We start from the raw sequence: 16,136 nt of genomic DNA, 5'->3' as shown, positions 1-16,136 counted from the left end.
CACAAAAGAGAAACTTTAAAATTAAATTAATCCACAATGAAGTCTTTTTTTTTCCCCTCAGGAAGAGCCACAAATCCTTTTTAACGACACAACAGGTTAAGAATACATACATGATATTCATATACTAACAAAACATATGGAGAGGTACATAATGACGTGCCAAATCATATAAAGAACTGTTTTTACCGCGCATCTGACATCTGATTCTTTCCTTTAACCCATTTCCGTCGTTTAGTATTACAACCCCCAAATAAAGTTTTATACAGCTCATATCTTCCACATCATCAGGAAGTTAAAGCCTTTTACAATAAAAGAAAACCTGGAATATAGAATAGGAAACAAAGTCCTAAATGGAATGGATAAGGATACCCAGAGCAGGCCAGTGACAATCTTCAAAGATGAATGAATTGGCCCAACCCTATAATCAGTATGTCACATTACGTCCTCCCATCACTTCTAAAGCTTTGCAGAAGTTTGCAGAATTTTCACCGTAATACTAACGGAAGGTTAGGGTTGAGTCACAATGTCCTCAATGTCAGACCAGTGAAAGATTTAGAGCTCAAATACTTCATAAATATGTAAGACCTCTAGTAAAATAAAATTTTTCCACCTTCCTTAAAGATACACCATTCAGCTTCCTTGACACTGAGCAGTTTTGAAGATACCACATTTTTAAACAATTTTGATTTTTTTTTTTTTTTACAGTAATATGAAGAAGATTCTACATTACCAGTTTTGCCACCTGAGGCCTCAAGAATTAAGTAACATACAATAATCAAACCCTTACCCTCCCCCAAAAATCTAGATGAACACTTTCAAACCTGGGAGTACTTCTGTGACTACTACAGCAAGAAAGCAGAAACGCAAACGTAGTATCAAGGTTCTGGGCACAGTGTTTTAAAATCAGTATTTATTTCCCAAGAATGTCAGACACCTGGGAAATTCAGGTTTACGGTTAACTAGAAGAAGAAAAAGATATATGAAAGAATTCATTTCAAAGGTAGTAAGAATAATGCTCAAGATCAGCTTTTATCCAACTAGGCTTAAAGGCACAACATATTATCAGTCTTTGGTAACTACCATCACTTGAATTATCCTATTTCTGATATTCATACTACGTGCCATCATCTCCAGTAAAGTACATGTGCCTAATCTAACCAATTCTATTTTTAAGATGCTAACAATTAATTAATACACATAACTGGGTAAAATCAGACAAAATATATTTCTTGTTAAGACTTTAAAACAGTTTCACACGATGGTCCCAATTTAAAGAATAAAAAATGCATGCCCAGTAACATAATGCAACTCAAAACAAGAGCACAATTTCTCCACAGATTTTTACTTTCCCCCATCCCCCACCGGACTGGCTTACTCTCACTCAATACAATTTTTAAAGTTTCACTTTAAAAATGATGAAACTCAAATTATTTTTTTTTTATGTTTAATACAACTTGGGGAGTCACAGTACTATTCAGAGCAAACATCAAGTCATTTGTGATTAATTTACTGCCTTGTACACATGCTTGTGATTAAAACCAGATTATCTATGGAAACTAAACTCAGAAATTTTTTTATCTTTAACATTAATACTGAAGCGAGCCATAAGCAGGAAAAAATCTAGATGCAATCATGCATGAAAGTATACCAAGTGATTTTTTTCTCCTGAGCCAGCTGTCATTTTTAGAAGCAGTAAGAGGCATCCAGGACTTCCATTTACTTTCCTAATAAACACGTCATCATGACTTGCTACTTTTTCCCCATATACAATAGAAAAAGCATATTTTGCACAAAACATGCACAGTGAACACAAAACAGAAAGCAAGCTTAGCAATGAAAAACCCTCCTAAACAAGTTCCATAAAACTAAAGAAATGCTCTAGTACCCCCCTTCTACAGACATTTGCATTCAGCAGTGTGAATAAAATATGAAGCTGTACACAACTGTGATGCAAGAATGATGCTGAACATGCATTAAGTGGTATTACAAAAACTACACAAGCATAACATGGCAATGATAAACTGGCACATATATCAAAATGGTTCTTAAAGCATAGCCACCCCAATTGCCAAGTTGACATAATTTTCACTTTTAAACCAGTAATTCAATATATGACAATTATTTCATACATTTTCTTTCAAAACTCTGAACACTCAGTTTTTGAAATGTAGTAATTGCATTCTTCACACACTAAGGCAGAAACTTTATTTGTATTATTTGGCACAGCTCTGGTTCTGAAAATGTCAGATGTGGAACTGCTACTGATACAATGCTGGAAGTTCTAGAAGCACGATGTTCCACATTGGAACAAAACTGAAGATGAACTACTGTTTCATTATTAAAGTTTTCCTTCTGTGCCTTCTGGAAAAGGCTTTTGATTTGAAGTTGATTAAAACTGGAGCTGCAGCTTACCTTTCACATGCTCTGTCCCTTAAAAGTGGACCGTAATATATGGAACAATGGAGTGCTATTGCATCAAAGAATGAAGAACGTCAGCTTTTTAAAAGACAGTATTTCCCATCTTTGTAATTGCAGTTTACATATTTTCTTCCAAGAAAAAGTACATGTGAATAGTCTTGCTTCTCTAAAGCAACTGTGTATATCATCTTTCCTGGAGAAACCATGAAGAACGCTATTTTCCATATTTTAATGGCTTGCATGTAACCTTCTTGGCAACTGCAGAAAGTGAACAGACAGATCAAGCTCACATATAATTTGGCTCAACATTTTAGTGTACCTTTTTTTCTTCATTACTTCAAATACTTGGGCCAACTATCACCAAGAATGTAAAACATAACCGTGCTATTCAGACATCTAAAGCCCTCAACATACATCTTACCTATTTGTTCTAAGCTATGTATTTCTTAGAAGTACTGAAAAGTCATCCAAACTCACCTAATGAGAACATATATAAAACTACATTCTCTATGTGGCATGTAGATACAGCACAAACTAACTTATGTCCACACAGTTATGGAGAGTCTTACTCTACTGCCCACTCCGTGCTGTTCTTTCCTTCCACACTGAAATGAGCAGAATCAATCATTTTCACCGGGTTTCTTTTACCCTGCTCACTGCATGGGCATAGAGATGCAAGGGTGGCACAAAGCAAACAGGAAGCAGGACCAAGCAGCAAGGAGGGCAAAGGGCTATTCATATCTACTGCAATGCATGTATTGAGTTATTATTTTAAATATGCACACAAAGATTTCAAATTTCCCATTAGCATACAAATATTTAAAACATTTGTAAGCAGCTTGAAAGACCACTTCAGCTGGCAGTTCAAAGACTGCATTCTACAGTACTGCGATAGCTGGTTTATGCAGGGGTTTTTCCTGCAATTTTCACTAGGTAAAAATATCAAAAGCTTAGTAACAGCACTGCAGAATAAATCCTTTTACAGCAAATAATGAACAGTAATGGAGCTTTTTAAAAAAGAAACACATTAAAATGCCCAAAACACCAAGAGCAAACAGCTGCAAAAAGAATTACAATAAATCCTTGTGGTTTTTACATCTTTTTAGATTTATTACATTTCCTCTTCCAACTTGCTTAAGAATATGTGGTTATTTAAAGAGGGAAAACCTGTTTTGCTTGGGAGGATGAGTTTAGACACTGGGATTGTTTTGGTTTTTTGGGGGAGGGGTGTTTTGTTTTGGTGGGGGTTTTTTTTCTTTCAAATATTCAGAGAATACAATTACTTTCCTTTTCACATAAATAAAAAACTGATTACAGTGAAATTAAGGCAAAAAACTAATGAAAATACCTTAATCCTATCCCATAATTACTAATAAATATTCGCTATTTTATTTTCCTTTATACCATCTTCTGTTTGGTGCTTCTCTGGCTACGACACATAGGTGTAAGACTGGATTTTCACTGGTTTGATGAGAGGCTAACAATCTTAAAATCAGCTGATTCATACTTACGACAACATGAGGAGTATACGCTGTATACAGTTGCTGTATTCAGCCACAAAAATCAAGTCCTACAGAACAATTTCATAACAACAACATAGAAGAAACATATCCAACTGCAGTGACCCCACCCTATGACCATGAATATTAAAATTTTTTAGAACATGAATTCATTTCAGTTTTTCTGATATTCCTTGGCCATCTGCACAACACTAAGCTCAAAGTTTAAAAAATCCAACACATTAATGTAACCAGTATTTCCATCTTTTCCATTAAAAATCAGTTAGTTTGTGGTTTTCACATATAACAAGCTTTAAAGTTATTTTTGTGAATCTGCTGTAGATGTAAAATTAAACCACATTTCTCCCATTTTTATTATGTTACTTTATTCCCCCTCCCCATCTCTTTCAATTTACATACAGGACCCTTCACACTTACTCCTGTTCAAGGTTCTACATAATTTCGTTTACTGAGAAATTAAAGGCAAGGACAGTATCTTTATTCTCACTGCGCTTCTTTCAAGTCAAGCACTTAACGTCCTGCATACAGTTAGCATGTAAATTCAATCAAATTATACAGCTATGCATTACGCTACAGAAATTAAGATATAAAAGCACACTAGTAAAACTAAGAACAATAGAAGCTCTAGACAAACCATTCACCAATACAAATGGAAAAACCTTATCAACACACATATGCAGTAACACAGTTAAGTTCCTTTTGACTCTCATATCTCTTATTATGAGCATTTTGTCCTCTACTCGAGGGACTACATACAAATCAGTAAGTTTTTACCCACATTTACAAAGATTTTTTTTTTCTTTTACTGTGATTTGGGTATAAAATAATCATTATATGAAAGCAGTTTTTTAAAATGGTTTTACCTGTAAGCATGCTATGCTTATCTCTGAACTTAAACTTTTCTGAATAGTTCCCTCAATTAGGAAAAAAAGGGTTGCTGTTCTAAACTGCTTTTCTGAAGAAACCCATCTCACTGCTTTTAGAAGTCAGGCTGAGGTCATTAATATGAATATGTCCAAATTTCAATTATATTAATTTTCATAGTAGCTTAAGGAAGTTCAAGATGGAAAAGACCTATTAAATCTATCCCACTGAAAACGAACACATTGAGGGCTTGTTTCCATGCATTTAAAATCATAAAAAGTATTGTTTTCATGAAAATTTAATGTTCAGTTTATCTATTCTACAACTTACATTTTAGGCATAGATAAATTAATTTTCATAAACTTCAGTATTTCGTGGATTACTGTGAAGACTAACCTGAAATGCCTAAAGATATGAGTTTTAAAATATTTTATGGGGAAAAACCCAAAACCATTAACAAAGCAGATTTCTTCATAACAGCAAAACACCAAATTGGTGAGACCACCTACTAAGACTAAGTATATTTTACAGTATATCCCAAAAGGCAACAAAAAGCCAATCCAATGGGAAAAATTATATCTGACATTAAGAATTGCAACTTTTCAGTCAATCCTGCTATTGTTATTAAGTTCTCACATTTCATTAAATGGATTTTTAAGAAAGCAAATGCTTTTGGGATAATACAATCCAGCGTTGCCACTAAACTAGCACTGAATAGCCAATTATCTAAAGGAGTAATGTCCAATCTCTGTATTTTCCATAGGCCACACTCCCTTCCTCCTCACTATTCAAGAATCGGGGAAATTTGTACTGATATTCCTTCATGCTAGAAGTGAGCTAACAGCCCAAGGAAAGCACCAAATCCCAAGATGGTTCTGCATCTTAATGACAGCACAGTGCCCAAATTAATAAATTCAGGGCTCCTGAGAAGACAATTAAATTGCATTTGAAATATGTGCTCTCTCAAGTCCCCCAGTCTTGGCCCCAAGCACAAGCTAACAAGAGATGCTGGATGCAGACTCTGTAAAACCACCTATGGATATGCGCCACTTCAAGTCTCGGGAATGGGATTGAGAATCCATTCACATTTGCGGTCCAATGTAAAGTGACCACATCAGTTGCTACTCAGCCTTCCCTGACATTTTAATAGTTGAATTACAGTTTGACTTGTCTTCACGGAAAAGGGAAGAATTATGATCCAGCTTGTTATACAAAAAATTATATATTAAGATGCCAAAAAATGAGTTTCCACAACATGCTTAGATAAAATGAGCTTCATGCCATCAGAGCACACCACTCATTTGCTGAACATCTCACCTCAAAGCATATTCTCCCTTCAAAAAGCCTAAGGGGTCTTGTTTTTCACTTGAGAATCTTCCTTTAGATTGGTTATTTCAGCATTTTTGAGCCAAGTTATCTCAAGTGAGATTGTGACCGTTTAACAATCAGTACTTCATAAAAGTCAATGCATTTGTATTTAGTACATTTCAAAAGGATTTGCAATTACATATTATTCCATTTTTCAAGTTTTCAAGTTAAAAAAATCTGAAATCAAAAGCAGAAGAGGGGAAAAATGAGTTTGGTATAACATTGTAAAATATGACAGTATACCTTAGATCAGAAAGCTCCTCAAGGAATGCGTACTATAAAATCCTATTGGATTATGGTTAAATTAATGTAACATTTAGTTCAGATTGTCTTCTTGCCACCTATTTTAACCTTTTGTTCTAGTAAGAGTCTCCAGTTTATCGTATCTTTATGTCCAATTGAATAAAATAGATGTGGACAATAAAACAACTTAAGGTCAGGAATTTTCTTTCTAGGTAATCCATAGTCATTTGTATTTTTCTTCAGAAATAAATACAGCTAAGTATATTTGAATCACCACCAAGTTTCCCAAAATACCAATGTGCTTTATCTAACAAGCACACTGGACAGAACTACAAAGAAATTAACTCGCAACCAAAATGAATTTTTTTTTTTTTTTTTTTTTTGAGTGCCCAATAGCTCCCCTTCAAATTACTCAGGTGATAAATGCAAATGCAATTAGACAAGCTGGATTCTGGTGATGTTCTCTTGTACTTAAATGGAATAGTAAAGCTTTGCTATCTTTAAGTATTAAAATGTGAAAATTAAGCAGACTGAAATTTCAGGAATAATGTAAAAACTCAGTAAGTACAACCAAAAGTAAGTGCATTGTAGCTGTCAATTTCATACCCTTTCCAAGCTTATTCATTTTACCACAGCTTATAGCAGAAGGAGTTAGGACTTCACTGTTTTCTAGTCAAACAGACCAAAGACAGTTAAAAACTTAAGTACATGTGTACACAGAAAAAATGATAAACTGATCGGCCAGATGAGGAACAAGAAAAATTAATCACTTCCAGCACGCGGGCAAAAACACTGCTTGGCCGCACCTACATACCATTTTGAGGAAATAAATTGGGACCATTCCTTTTCTAACAAAAGTTTATCATATAGCTAGTCAGTTACTACCACATATGGCAAAATGAAAATCATTGCCTTTACAGTTGAGCTGTATACAATCAACACAGCCAGGCAGCCCTAAGAAAGCTTTTATTAAGAGCAGAGTTTGGCAGCCTGTCATCAACTACAAAGGGAATTCTTCGTGAAATCTTTAAAGTGTGCCTAAATTCAACATTTCAGTATTTTTTTTTAGGACTTAAAGGCTTGGTTCATGGATATTTAAAAAGAGATTAGATTATTTTCTGCAATAAGGACAGCAGACAAATCCACTGCTACCAGACAGCAGAGACATCCAAGTCAAAGTTCTACAGGAAGGGTAGCTCACAACTGTGGAATGAAAATCACTAATATTAATTAAAATCTACAATAACTTTCAAATACATACATACCTCTGCTTGCTAGCAAAAATGCAGTGCAACAAACACGCATTTAAAACAGCACGAGGCTGGCAAGGAAAGAATGAACCACATTTTGCAGATTTGGTATGTTTAATGTACTTCTGAAACATACTCAGATACTACAAGGATGAGGGTGTATATATCTAAACAAATATACAGGAGATAGCCAAAAGGCCTGAATGACACAGCCTTTTCCTTTGAAAAACTGAACAGACCTCTTGGATCTAGCTCAAGTTATATTTATAACATGTTCACCTTACAGCTTTACAGTTTAGAATTACCAACTCACACCAGTACTTTCTCAATCCCCATAAAAAATGCCATGTACAAGGACAGAAAAGGTGAGACAAAAGTAATCTAATATTTAGACACCTTACTAGACACCTATGTAAACCGCATTTTCAACTTAATGCAGTATACCAAAGCAGAGAGCTTAAGTAGTTGCTATACGCAAATACTAGTTTACACCTAGCAAAAAACCAGCAATTTTCCCAAATGTTGATGTTTAGGAATAGTGTGCTAAGTAAAACCAGTTGCAGGGGTTTTTTTTGAAGAATGAGTGCTGTAATGTGATACATACATCAAGTAGGGGAAAGAGTATTTCAGACCTTAAACCTACCTCACTATTGCATTACAAACTATAGTGTGGCATGTATCTCAAGTTGAGCAAAAAAGGGCAACATTAAAGACAGTCTAGAGGAAAATGCTTAGTAGTCACAGATGTCACAAGTGAGGACCTACACGTGGTAACTCCTGAATTGTATGAAAATAATCTCTATCTTAAGCCATATAACACTGGCAATTTAAACACTGTACTTCCAAAATGCCAGCAATGCCGCAATTTTCCTGTTACCCATTTGCTCACAATTCAATTCACCAAGACCATCACTGCTATATTAAGTAACACACACACACACTTTCTCTGCTGCTTGCATCCCATGCTTTGAGCTACATACGTACCATTGATATAATTAGGGCACCATGTTATCTCAAATCAGTTTTTAATCAATTTAGTATCACTATTCATGCAGATAAATTTTAGTAATTTCTATTTCTGAAAATGTGAGTGAACTGATAAAAACAGAACACTAATATTTTACAACTATTTTGCACAGGAGAAAAGCAACAGTAACCAAAAATATCCCTACTTTCTTGCCATTACAGGAATAGAACCAATAGGTCTTTTCCATCATCTTCCATGACTGACAAAATCTGAATCATAATAAACTTCCTAATAGCTTTATCATCACTTTTATCTTGACTCAATCAGCAAATCTAGCCTGAGTTGTGTTGGAAATGGGTATTTTTCAAATTCATCATTCTGTAAAACATTTATCAAGAATACTCATGTGCAATCCTCCTAAATGCATATAAGTGAACAATTATTTTAACTGGAAAACATGTATTTGCCTCCTAATTAAACAGTTAATCATTGATAACAGACTTGTTTCTATTCAAAACCACCACTGGGGGAAAAGTATACTTATAATGATGCATTACACAGTGGAAGGCCTTAAACCAGCTTGCTCAAATGTTTCCTTCCTTGCAGTGGCAAGATACTTTTAACGATCAGTAGAACACAGATGTCACAACAATTTTTTTCTGTAGAAGTATGGTTTAGGTAAATTCATTCATACTGTTATGAATAAAGCATACATACAGATTCCTTTTCCAAAGTTTGTTTTTTCCCCCCAAGTTAAATTTTCCCCAAAATAATCTGAGTAATGGATATACTCTGTTGATAAGCCTATCGTGACTAAGTTTGCAATGGGAGACTGAGATGCAAGGATACAGTATCCTTGAGAACACTTTGTATAAAATTTGATGCTCTTCAAAAGTCGAAACAAAGGCAGTTGTGTTATAAATTGTTCATCGTATGTACTGCAACATGCAGTTTAGCTGAACAGATTCACTATTAAGAATGGAACTTTCTTGACACATAGTAGAAACTACATAAGAATAAAAATGATGCCACTTGATGAAGCATAAAATTATTCTCACCCAGTATTAGTAATAACATTCCCAAAATCCTTTCAAGTGATTTTTATATTTTATTGTAATCAGATAACTGCACGTTTTACAGCATAGTCACACATTGTATTTTGCTAGTCACAAACACATTGCCTTACATAATGATCCGCATCATTTCTGCTCTATACTACAAAGCCTATGACTGAATACAAAAAAAGTTTTACAAAAGAAACTGTTTTAAAGACTACAATAACAATAAAACCGTTTCCAGATAACAGCTAAAATTATAAAGGCATATCACTGTATAGTTTTACTGGAATTTCTAAACAGTAAGGAATGAAATAAGTTTTAGTATCTGCGACGCTTGTTAGGTCCTTCAAAGTTGCCCCCTGGGTTTCCTCTACCAAAGCCACCAGGTCCACCACTCACGGCACCTACACCACTCATTGGCGGCTGAGGAGTTTCAGAGCCCGTTCTACTAACCAGAGGTGAACCCATCTGTGATGGACCTCCTTGAGGGAATCTCTCATTATGCTAATACAAGTCCATTTGGAACATGCCAAATGTGAGTTACAACAAAAACCACAAGTGATGTTGTCATGAAGTTCAGCAGATAGTCCAGCAGAATCAGGATCACACATAGAGGGAAGAAAGGAGCAATTCAATTAGTTATTATGGAAAAAGAGCTGGAAATTAAAGAGTGCTAATGTTATGCTCCAACTTTGTAAAGTAAATTAAAAATTAAAAACTTAAGTATTAAGACCAACTCCGGTGCTGAATGTAACTTCATCCTTTCAAGCACATCTGAAGCAATACATATCTCTATGTAACAGAAGAGACAGCAAACAATAATTTTATACCTGAGCCCTATTCTGCCTTACATACCAACTACAATGCCTCTCCCTTAAATAAATTAGACACAGAAACATTTTCAAACTAGGGAAAAAAAAATATTTCTAGAGACTGCAGGTTTATTCTTTTAATAGCAATATAACCTGAAGACTTATATACCCACATATCTGTGGATAAAGTGTATTTCTGTCTATACTACCTGGAGTCAGCCTTTTGTATGGCACTTCAGGAAGCTTTAGTTAGATTTAAAATCCAGTCCAAATAAACTGACACAACTAGTGATAAAATGCATAACTGGACTATGCTTAGTTTAAAAAAAACCCTTGATATATAGATCTAAAGCTTAACCTGAAATATCAATATAAGATGAAAATCCAGTTAATGTTCCACATTTATTTTCCTTAGTTCTGTGCCTAATATTAATAAAGGTATATGTGCTTACACAGATTTATTTGGCTATAGCAATTAAGACCTAAAACAGAAAACACACATCTGAGCACTTATAGTTCAGTATTTATGCAAGTGTTTAAAAACAGAACACCACATGATGAAATTTAAAACATTAACTCAACATAACATAAACCATGAAAAGCATAGATATATGGTACAATCAGATCTTGAAGTAACTCATCATTCACCTGTTGAGGACAGTTATGCTTTCAGAAGAAATTCCTTCTGTACAGAGATCTACATTAACTACCCAGGTATTCAAAGTTCAACAAGAACATTCAAGACTAGCACTTTATTTATATGCCTGAATCAGAGAAGAATTCTTCTGAAAGTCTAACTCCAGTAATAGTAGTAGAGCTCAACAGTTCTAGAGTCTGCTAATTCATATATATATTATTTAAAAACAGCATTATATCTATATAGATAAAATTTTATGCAACTTCGATCATGGTTGTATATATGTGCATTGTTTAAAATTTAACATTTAACATTGAATAAGAAAAAAGTTACTTCAACAGCTCCATAAAGATCTACTACTGCCCCAAAGTACCTAAAAATCTGCAGCACTGGTAAAGAATTTTTAAAAAATTATCTTTAACTCATGCCAGCTTGTTAGCAATGGATATGAATTTCAATAAATAGCTTATCACATACTCATGATAATTTTTACCATTTGACTTTTGGACAAAAAGTCAAGTCCTCTTTCCAACAAGGACCCCTCTCTCCAGCTAATGAGAAAAGTGCAGTAATTACCTATCTATAATAAAGTACAGGGGGAAAAAAGCTGTTTTTAAAATGTTATGTTCAAAGATAATCTATGTTTCAAAAGACTGCAGTGGAACAAAAAGAAGATTGCTCCAACTTTCCCCTAAAAGACTTCAGAAAAACATCCAATTTAAAAAATGAAAACTGCATTTCTGGTCTATAAAGCATATTCTCCATTTCACTCAGTGGAAACTGAAATTAACTCTTACAGTGTTTCAGTAGACAGCCCTCTCAAAGGATCTTTAAAGTGTCTTTCCAACAGCAGCAAAAATACAATAAGGCTATGCCTTTCTGTAGGGGCCTGTCCCCCACAAAAGTCCAAAATGGAGGGCGGGGGGAGAGCATCTAATTTGTCTTTCAGTAGCATGCAGAAGAAAGTGGAAGTAAAAAAAAAAAATTTTTTTAAAACATGCATTTTGAAGTGTCAGTATGTTCCCTACATTTCCATACCTGGAATGACTTTTTGTAGAAAAACAACAGTCAGAGATAAATACCGTGATTTACGATACCATGTTCTTTTCCTTACACCTCTTTTTCAGTGTCCATATAATCACAAGAGAATGTTCCAGAGGTGACCAGTAACACACTGGTCTCCAGAAAAAGCATCTCTGAAAACAGTGTTTTGTGAAAAGCATCCCTATGCTTTGTGAGAAATGATACAACTGATAAAATGAGCTGGCTCCTATGATGTGAAGCGAGATCCTCTCCTTTAACTGGCAAAGGCCAGACTCATTATGTATTTTGTGCTCAATCAAAATCTCATTTTCCTCTACGGAACAAACGATTTTGTCCAAACTTCATTATACAGATTGCTCAATCGCAGATGGATACTGTTGAGAAGGCATATATAAAAAAATACATATAGAACTATATACAGAACTATAATGGAATCACTGTTTATACTATATACACCTTTATATCGCACCATCACTAGAACATCCCAAATATCTATTTATAGAATAATACTGAAAAATATGTGTAAATCAGATTAAAAATTATATAGTTGTTTCTCTACATAAGACATTACAGCTAGGAAAAGTGACTGGCTATGAGAACAGAGCAAAAATGGCTAGTGCTTTAACTGCATCACAATGGCATATCCGCTCTCGATAAAAAATTCCAGATGTATACAAGACATTCCCTACCACCCTTGGCAACTGGGCAATGCTATTTTCCCTGTGTTGATATGACAGTTGTTGGCATACTTATTTTTTAAGTGGCATAATTACTGTCAATCTCATGCTTTCAACACTGTTAGAAAGGAAATACAAAAAACACTGAAGTCGCTTTTAAAAAATTAAAGTTTACACAAAGATATCTTCACACTACATAGCTTCCAACATTTAACTGTTCACCAAAAAACCCAACAAGCTAATACACAGAATTTAGTTTCACAAAAGAAAAAACAGCAAATGCCTAAATTTACAGATTACTCTGGTATGTTGTTCCTTCTTCATTTCACAGAAGTGATTTCCTTCTATCAGTGAGTTTTTCATGACAGGTCATACATGCGAAGTTTTACCACGAGTGCTGTATTTTCTAACCTCAATTTAAAGTCTGGTTACTGATCAAAGAACTCACCCCATTCTTAAGGGAAGTAGGATTTTCATAGTAATATCAAATAAAGATTTCCCTTCTGTGTTGTAAATTATTTGCATGAACAAGTTTTATCAATTACTTTTAACAGAGTCAAAACATGTAACAAGTTCTTGCTCAGTGTGAAAACATCTTTGGTAACAAGAATGGGCCATGAGACATGACAGCTATTCAAAGTAATTAAATTTGTGATACGTTACCACTGTTCCATTATCTGGCATCATTGGTGTTCCCATATTTGCAGCTCCTTCTGGTCCCATGGAAGGACCAGGACCCATTGCAGGGCCAGGTAAAGTTCCTCTGTTGTTCATATTCATACCCATCATTGGAGGAGGGCCTTGGTTACCAGCAGGTGCTGGGCTAAACGCATCTATGCAAAACAATCTATACTTAGAGCTGTCCTATCTGAATTTTACAAGAATAAACAAACAATTTACAGTATTTAAAAAGCCAAATGTACAAGACTTCCAATACTTGAAATAAAAAAAAATTATTCTTTGAGACTGTACATTTATCTCAATCATCTGCTTTTAAACAGATTTTCATTAATCCCTATTATTTTGCATTACATAATCTGCCTCATGTATTTGAAAATCCTGAACGTTACAGCTAAATATAGCTGTACAGTTTCTGGGCAGGAATTGAAGTGTTCGTATAGCATATATATGCAGTATACACACCACAAATTAGCAAAAATCTCAAGTGATTTTGCAGTAATTAGCAGCTATAAGGCAACTTGGCTCTTTAGGGATCATAACTTATTAAATATACATTTGCAAGAACTGTTCGTATTATGTTAACTGTATATAGTGTTACAGTGTATTAGTCTAACGTCTAAAAGCAACACCAAAGATGGTACTCAACTTTACAATAAATTATTTGTAATATGGCATAAATCAATCTTGCATTTAAAATTTATTATAGTAAAAGTACCAGAAAACTAAGGGAGGTTTTGTTAGAATTGAAAGTGACAGAACAGTCTCCTCCAAAATTCTGATTCACAGTAAGAGATAGAAGAAAAGTTTAAAGACACCTTTGGAGGAGATCATTTAGCTACAATATTGAGCTAGGAAACACCATTCTGCCAGTACCCATTAACATACTTAACAGGTAGGTAAAACTGCCTTCATAACATTTTCTCATGTTGTTATAAAAAAGAAAAAAGTGATTATATTTACATCTGCTATTATGAAATATCATTAACTTTAAGACTGGTGGTGATGCGTTTTTTTCCCCCACAATGATAATCCACCCTTTTCAGCCAAGTGTGCATCCAAAGTTTGATAACAGAAGAAGACATGCCTTTGGAATCTAGCCTATGTTTAAAGTCATGACAACATACAAGAATATCAAGAAATCTGACACGTTGCTAGACTAATAAACTTGTTATTTCAAAAATCAACCTCTCACCTCTCATCACAACTGTAACATCTTTAGTAATGAATATATAAATGTACATCATTGTAAGCAGGCCATTTAGCACAGATACAGTACTATGACTATCTGCAGGTATGCAAACTTGCATCTTTATTACCTGCCCTGAGTACACATATCACAGCAGTCAGTGAAACCACCGCATCCAAGATACTGCTGCTAAAATTGCAGACCTGGGCTTGATCATATACATTATGCCACCTGCAAGCTGCTTAGCAAAAGCAACCCATGCAACACAGTAGCACGTGTAAAGTGCTACACAAGTTTATTAGAAGCAATAGAGAAAAATCTTGTTATTTTGAAAAGCAGAACTCATTTGAGCTTAGTAATGAGAAACTCCCAAGACCTCTCCCTATGACACTGGGCCAAAACAAAGGTATGTGCAAGTCAGATGCCTCTTACCTACCCACAAGCACAATCAGTTCATGTAGCAGGTAGAAGACTGTGCTACAATTCACGAGAATTAGTTGAATATGCCCTAAAACTGTTTTTTAGTGTCATCTATTCAGTGACTAAATATGGAAGGAAATGGAGAAGTCTAAACTGCCAATATAAGAAGAAACCTTTATTTTCAGAGGCTGGAAGTACTCTGCAGGACTATCATGATGGCAGTGCTTAGTGCTGGTAGTAGTGCCATTAACTAAAAGCAGTCAATGCTCAATTTTACTGGCTTGCTTACCAGCCTAAACAAACTTAGCCAGCTGGCCACACTCAGGTAGCATTTGCTTATCCTTCAACTGCAACGAAGTTCTTATCCTCTGTATCATGCCAATGCACCCATACTGCTTCAAGGGTGACATATAGTGACCTATACTATCAAACCTCTGTATTACTAAGCCAGTTTCAGGCAGAGTCAGCTCTGATAGGAGGACAACTGGGGAGTGTAATGCAAGGAGAGAGTGGGGCCCTGCACAGTTTCAGCAAGAGGCCACTATGGCATTTTAGCTATACCTCAGAGGTCCTCCTAGCTCCAAAGCAGACCCTAAGAGCTAACCACTTGATTGCCCGTTCTTTTTGGTGGGACACTGATGTCAACAGTTAATTCACCGGACCAGGTTCAGCAACAGATGGAGAGCAGCCATCAGTGTTCATGCCACAATGCACAGACACTAAAAAAAAAAATGAAGGGGCTGAAAAAGCACACTCTAAGTGTCCAAACTGCACACGCCAAGTTCTGGCAGAGCTGGCAACAAGCCACAATCAATAATCCTCATCAATGCAGAGACAGTTCCCAAAAAAGCCTTTTTTGTCCCCCCATATTGAAAAGTTTATCAGCTGCACCTAGCATTACAGATCCAGTTAAGTGCTATGGTGAGGCATATAGATTCTCTCAGAACTTTGCCGCAGAAAACAATGTAAAAATGAGTGGTCCTGCACAAGT

At 35.1% G+C, this 16,136-nt stretch overlaps 1 protein-coding gene across 4 annotated transcripts in view; it reads right to left on the bottom strand.

The window, feature by feature from the left end:
- PSPC1 (paraspeckle component 1) overlaps positions 1–16,136 on the bottom strand; it is a 67,315-nt gene that overhangs the window by 15,259 nt on the left and 35,920 nt on the right. For 2 of the 4 annotated variants that reach the window (XR_012994415.1, XR_012994416.1), the window contains exon 8: positions 13,522–13,691. The exons of 1 other annotated variant lie outside the window; for it this stretch is intronic. Coding sequence is in view for 1 of the 3 variants with exons in the window: in XM_076328150.1 (XP_076184265.1) it covers positions 10,007–10,192; positions 13,522–13,691 (356 nt within the window). In the remaining 2 variants the exon portion in view is untranslated. Of the gene's footprint in view, positions 1–1,427; positions 10,193–13,521; positions 13,692–16,136 lie in introns of those variants that run through there. One more of the 4 variants, XM_076328150.1, reaches the window with a different exon arrangement.

Source organism: Aptenodytes patagonicus, chromosome 1 (genome assembly GCF_965638725.1).
Source record: "Aptenodytes patagonicus chromosome 1, bAptPat1.pri.cur, whole genome shotgun sequence".
Classification (NCBI taxonomy): Eukaryota; Metazoa; Chordata; class Aves; order Sphenisciformes; family Spheniscidae; genus Aptenodytes; species Aptenodytes patagonicus.
The sequence above is the reverse complement of the archived record's forward strand: the minus strand, read 5'-3'. Positions and strand labels throughout refer to the sequence as shown.